Source organism: Natator depressus, chromosome 11 (genome assembly GCF_965152275.1).
Source record: "Natator depressus isolate rNatDep1 chromosome 11, rNatDep2.hap1, whole genome shotgun sequence".
In the NCBI taxonomy this organism is placed as follows: domain Eukaryota; kingdom Metazoa; phylum Chordata; order Testudines; family Cheloniidae; genus Natator; species Natator depressus.
In genome coordinates, this window is record NC_134244.1 from 4,434,911 (window position 1) to 4,441,437 (window position 6,527).

At 45.1% G+C, this 6,527-nt stretch overlaps 1 protein-coding gene across 1 annotated transcript; it reads right to left on the reverse strand.

Moving 5' to 3' along the window:
- On the reverse strand, window positions 1–6,527 carry RPL37A (ribosomal protein L37a). The gene is made up of 4 exons (XM_074967039.1): window positions 6,439–6,527; window positions 4,787–4,915; window positions 2,155–2,237; window positions 1–396 (listed from the first exon to the last, which is right to left on the reverse strand). The coding sequence occupies exons 1-4, from the start codon at window positions 6,439–6,441 to the stop codon at window positions 333–335; spliced, it is 279 nt and encodes a 92-aa protein (XP_074823140.1). The 5' UTR covers window positions 6,442–6,527; the 3' UTR covers window positions 1–332.

Here is a 6,527-nt window from a genome sequence, read left to right on the forward strand (position 1 = left end):
TAGAGCTCTTATAAAAAGATGTACAACTGCAGCACGCAAATTAACCGGAACGGAATGGTGCTGATTGATTGAGCTACTTCTGATGTTAGTGTCATTAAGAATGACCTGTCCATGACCATAACAAATAGATACAGCATTTGCTATCAGTGCCTCCATAATACAGTCTACAGCTAACCAGATTCGCATCCATAGCGTGGCAGGCCAGATATGATTTTGTACAGAAGAGAAAAAAGGATTCCATTCCACTACACCCTTTTTATTGACAAAGGAATGGTAGCGATTTTCAGACACTGGAGAAGGAAGGTATGAATCATGGGAACAGGTAGAAGCTTCTACTGGTCTTTCAATTCCTTCAGTCTTCTGATGGCAGATTTGACTGTCACTGCAGAGGTGGTGCTGGAAGAAAAAACCACAGTGTCACTCCTACACTGAAGCAACCAGCAATGCTCATCAATTGCAGCCCCTGTGCACTCGGTTTATCAGCTGAAGTGAAGCGGTTATATCTTAGTCCAAATCCACTTTAATATCTCATGAACCTGAGGTGTACGCAGCTATATTTCTTGTATCTCAACATGAACTGTGCTCTAGAGACATCATACAATAACTAAAGGATTATTGCATTTTAGCATCGGTGGTCCTAGCTCCCCCAAAGCACTAATAATTCTGAATTTGAGGAGTCTGAGGTTAAATTTAAAAAATCCAACATGTTCAGGTATGAAGTCTACAGTTAAAACACCCAAACAATCTGAACTCTGCCCTGCAGTGATGCCAAAAAGGGAAAAAATAAGAAACCTAATATTTTGTTCTAAAGCAGTGGTCTCCAAACTTTTTACCTCGCATCCCTCCCTTACTTCTGTCTGTCCTCGCCCCCGAGCAAGGACTGTGGCTCTGGGAGAGGGGGACGTAGACGGGGTAAGGGCGCCGAGGGTGGGGCCACAGCTGGGGATGGGTTGGCAGCTGGGTCAGAGCGGAGCTGGGTGGTGCTCCCTCCTCGCCCAGCCAAACATTCCTCCACACCCCATTAAGGGTTGCGCCCCACAGTTTGGGGACCTCGGTATTAAGGTCATGTCTACACAAAAGTTGAACCACTTTAACTATACTGCTATAGTTAAAGCAGTAAAACATCACGAGTGTCTATGCAGTTGTAACAGTGCAAATGTGCTTCATATCCGAGATCTGTACAGCTATCTTTGTAGGGAAGGAGTATAAGCCATACGCGTAAGGCACCTCCACTGCACAGGTTGTGACAATTTACTATTTTGATTAATGGTGTGATATTTCTACCAATAGTTAAATACTGGTATAAAACCTGTATGTAGACAAAGTCTTGATCATACAGTGGTTGGGGAACTCAAAGCTCAGGCAGTACGCACAGCCCCAGAAGGTTCCTAATTTAAAAATCCTGATTGAAGAAATACCGTGAGGAAGGCCATCATGCTACATTATTGAGACTGTTTGCCATCATTTATACAACTCTCAGTGAATAAAAGGCCCTGTTCATGAACATTGAGATCCTACTTATAACTGGTGTCAAACATACATATACATACAACATACTGCAACATTCTCAATATTTAAACCTTTTGCTCCCATGGCTGCAGATAATGAAGGGAAGGAAGGATGGCAGTGATATGAACACTATGCCAGAGACAGCCAGTCTGAAATTCTTAGGACCTCCATACGAAAGGGGAAAAGTTCAAGGCTGGTGTTAAGACTGGGCAGAATTAAGATGGTATGGGGATCTTACACTATGTATTATCATACTTTCAGATGTTAAAAGAAATCCTAAGTTTAAACTTAATTGAAATTCCAGGGCTTCCAATATTTTTTAACTAACTATGACTCAAATAACTTTGTTTTGTTAAGACCAGAGAAGACCGGGAGGAACTCCAGGGGGACTTAACAAAAGTGGGGAAAGAGCAGCACAGACAAGATTCAATAGTCACAGAAGCGAGCTAAGTACACGCTGAACAGAATATGAACTTCTCATACTCTGAACTAACTGTAACCATGCAGGGGAAAGCCTGGGTTCCACTACAGCTAGCTCAAGGAAGAGACCTGCTTAAATAAGCGGCAGTCATCAGAAAAGCAACAAAAATGTGAACTTTGCTTCAACTACCAGACAACAGAGCCAGTCATTATTTGTTTCCTTACTTATAGGTCCAGGCACCACCAGCTACTGTCTTCATACAGGATCCACAATGCCAGATACCTACAGCTTTCCTCTTCATCTTGGTCTGTAACACAAAGTATTTATATACTTCCAGTTGAAGAAACCAAGAAATCTAGACATCTTTGTTCAGTAAAAACACATGACCTTTCAACATTGCTCCAAAAACACCACAATGGAACTAGGATACAAATGTCAAGGTTTTCACAACTGCAACATTTGCAACCAGGGCCAGAAGAAATAAGAAGACATCAGACTTTCCACAGGTCTCTTGACAAAGGCCAAAGAACTTCGGTAATGGCATTTACTCAGGCAGATAGAAACTAAAGCCAGTTCAGCTCCTCTGCTTTATTTCTCTGTTTGGGGGGAAAAAACAGCTGCAGGGGTTTTTTAATATAGTATTTATAACAGTGATAACTGTCTATAGCTAGTCATTTACTCTACAAGTTGTTTTAGCTCAAGAAAGCTGTTTTAATATTGTGTTCTGCTCATATGGTTGTAAAACTATTTTAGCTTTAACTGATATACAAGCCTACAATGTAGGAAAAGTGCTCTAGTATCAATCCAACTCTGAATGGACAGATACCTACATCACAGAAAGCCACTACTGTAACTGGAACCTTTATTGGAGTCTCAACAAAAAAAAGATTGAATGGGTCTGGGATACTAAACTGCTCTCGCTCTTAGAACTGCTTCCTCCAGGTGAAAGCTGAAACGTACAGCTTGCAGCTCCCATGCGGTATCTATTCAATGCCTTCAAAGCTATCAAACAGGCACATTTCATAAGCACTAGGTTCACACAAAGAAAGACCTCAGCTTTCTATTAGCTTTTAAAGTCCAACACTTAAGCTTAGGTACCTATAGCTCAGTACCGAAATCCATAGTCAGCCATTAAAGGTAGAAATCATTAGTAAACATGGGTGCTCAGCACACCTGAATATGAGGCCACTTTAACTGCAGGCATCTGAATCTGAAAATTCTGGCTAAATTACTCGGTCAAAGAGTGAGTGGCCTTTCAAATTTCTGAGACCTGAATTCAAAACTTTTTTGTCACATACAAGATCTACTCCTGGGGGGAATTCTATGCCATTGCACATGCATAATTAATGAGCCGTGCATATTTTTAATTTTTTTTTTTTTTGCACAGAAAAAAGCTTCCGCTGGAAAGTTGATGCAGTTACGCCTTTTGCTAACCGGAGGGCGCTTTGGCACTGGAACAGAGCAGCAGCTCCCAGCAGCTAGGGATGAGAAAGAGCCAGTCTTCTTCACAGCGCCTGTTGGGCCAGGTCAGGAGACATGATGAGACAGACAGCATGGGGCTGCTGGGAGGGTGAGGGGGAGTCAGTCAGGGGCTCATAAGGGCTAGTGGGGGAGGACATACTGGGCCGAGGGCCGAATGGGTGAGGAGGCACAGGACCAAAGGGGAGAAGGAGGTGCAGGGCCACATGGGGATGGGGGAGCTGGACCACATATGGATAGGGGGTGGCTGAGTTGGGACACAGAGACACACGGGGATGGGGGAAGGGTGTGCAGGGCCACCTGCGGATGGGGGGAGGGGTATCTGATTGGGGGTGAAGGGACACATGGGTGCAGGGACACATGAGCCTGACTGAATGGGAAAGGCTAGGGGTCAGTCAGGGTCTGCATGGTGGAAGCTCCCTAACAATCCCTCCCCTCTCCCTGCAAAACACCTGTTCCATACTTTTCCCACCCATACCCAACAACCCTCCATGTTCACACCCAAACTCCTTCCCAGCAATTACTTCCCTGTCCCTGAGCTCCTCCATTACCCTGAATCCCCCACGTCTTTGCACTGCTTCCGAGGGGTGCGGGAAATTTGGTTCTGTATTGTAGTTTAAATGAATTATACTCAGAGTTCTGTATTAAAATGCCTAGTACGGAATCTATTTGTTAGAAAACATTTCCTGAATATTTTTTGTTGTTTGTATTGTTACAGACATACTTGCTGACAGGTATTTTGAAATAAACGACCAAAAATAACTGGAACTAGTGTGATTATTTTCAAATTCTACAAAATTCTGCATATTTTATTGTCAAAATAACACAATATAATGTGTGCTGAACTTTTAATTTTTTGGCGCAGAATTCCCCAAGGAGTAAAGATCCATTAGATGGTTTCATGCCTCCTCCCCAAAATATATAATGCACACAACTGGCAGTCTCACTCAAGAGATCCAGATTGGAAAAACTTGAGAATTATTGGGCAAAACAAATTAATACCATGTTTTAATAACCAGTGATACATGAAAAGTGTATAATTTTACCTAACATTTTCTGCCCATTAGCATCACCATTTAGTGTAGTGAAAACCACTTGAGACCACATTAACCGAATTACCACCAAAATATGTAACTTGAAACGTGGTAAATCTTTTATTTTGAGGTAATATGAAAAAGTGGGGGAGGGAGGGATTTTGTAAGGTATAACCTCACACCTCTGAAAGTTGTGGATTATTCAAACCATGCTTAGGCAGACGGTAATTAACCTGTTATATATTACGAAGTAGAGAAATTCGAAGCAGCAGTCCCATTTGTAAATTTCATTCACTGTAAGACTTTGAGAACTTGCTGGGGGTGAATCAGAGAGGGCTCTTACCTTGCCACAGAAGGAGCAGGTATACTTGGCATGCTGGCTAATTTCAATTTTCTTTACCATTTTCCTGAGGGAAGCACCATAACGGGTACCATATTTACCCACAATCCCAACTTTCTTGGTGCGCTTAGCCTGTCAGGATACAAACCACCATATACATTAGCTTAATTAAAACCAGAGACTGTTTAGCAGTTTACTTAACAGCAGCCAAAGAATTAAAGCAAAGTTATTTGCACACTGCTTGAATCTATTTTCATTAATTATATAACAGTATTTTTTAAACTATAGTTTCCACCAAAATCATGTATAAAATAAAGTTGTACTGCACTGCAGCTAATTAAAATTTGTCCAATACTTTGGAAATTCAAGCCTATACGAATTATTCCATAGCCACAGCTCCATGAGTACTGCTCTAGTATATAGTATTTTTAGGATCACAAATGTGCAATGACTGCGTACAGGCACATCAGTGTACTTGAATGCAGTCATAGACAGGACTGTGGCCTAAATGAGGATTTCATCATTGCATATCTACAGGGCGTTTCACCAGATATTCTCAGGATCACACTGACAAACAAATTAAATCTTGCAAAACTAAGTAGTTTTATCCCCAAGTCAGAAACAGGGAGAAAACTAGAAAAGATTAAACGACTTGCTCAAATTCACATAGCAAGTGAGGGTTGACTAGCCTTGCCATTACCCATCATCTCAAGTTTAAACTTCAAGCCCTTACCCACATCTGGGGTCTCTCCTCTCTCTACACCCATTCCTCATCAGTGCAATCATGCTAGCTTTGATTCCCATGTTATTTCCTTCTGCAACAGTCTTATGCCATTTTTACTGCCCCTGGGCTCAGCATGACATCCCAAACCTTAGTACATCAGGCCCCAAGCTCTCTCATTCAAATCTCTCCTGGAGACCGACCCTCTTTTCCTCTACGAGGCCCACAGAACATGGGTGGAAATCAGAATATGGAGAGAGGAATATTATTCTCTCCCCTAGCTCTCCCAAGGCTACCTGTTTCTGCCCCTCTTCCAGACCCTAAACCCCACAGAAAGGGAACAGCCTCAAGAGCAGTGCCTTGTACCTTGGGAAGCTCACGGCCAGAGCGCAATACAAATGAGCCAAGAGCAAAGCGGGCGAGCAGCACGCCCTGTTTCCTGGCTCTCGGGGTCCCGTCCCGTCCCCCACGCCACCCTGATCACCGGCCAGCCAAGCTTGGAGAAACACACCGCTGCAGGCTGAACCACCCGCCACCCCGATTCCAGCAGAGGGGTACCGCCCAGCAATGGGGCGGGGAGTGAGGGGTACAGGGAACACCCCCAGCCCCGCATGGGCCTGCAGTTAAAGGAATGCACCCGCCCCCGCCTCCAAGACTTGCTCCCCCCCCCGCCCGGGTCTCACCCCTGCCCCTCCCCCTTCAAGGCCTGACCACAGGCCCGCTCCCTGCAAGGCCCCCGGCTCTGTCCCACCGCCCGCTCCCACCCAGGGTAATCAGGGTCGAGCTGCCCCCGCCAATAGCCGGCGGCGCGGGGAGCGCAGGCCCCGCGGCACCAGCTCCGGACTCCGCCGGCGCGGTCCAGGCGGCCAGCAGGGCGGATGGCGGCGGATTGAGCGGGGAGAGGGAAGCCGGCGGGCCGCCCAGCGACACTCACCATCTTCCTGCCGGGCCTGGACGCAAAGAAGGAGCTACTTCCTGCGCATGCGCGATAGCATGGCCCTCGCCGGAAGGAAGGAGGGCTCA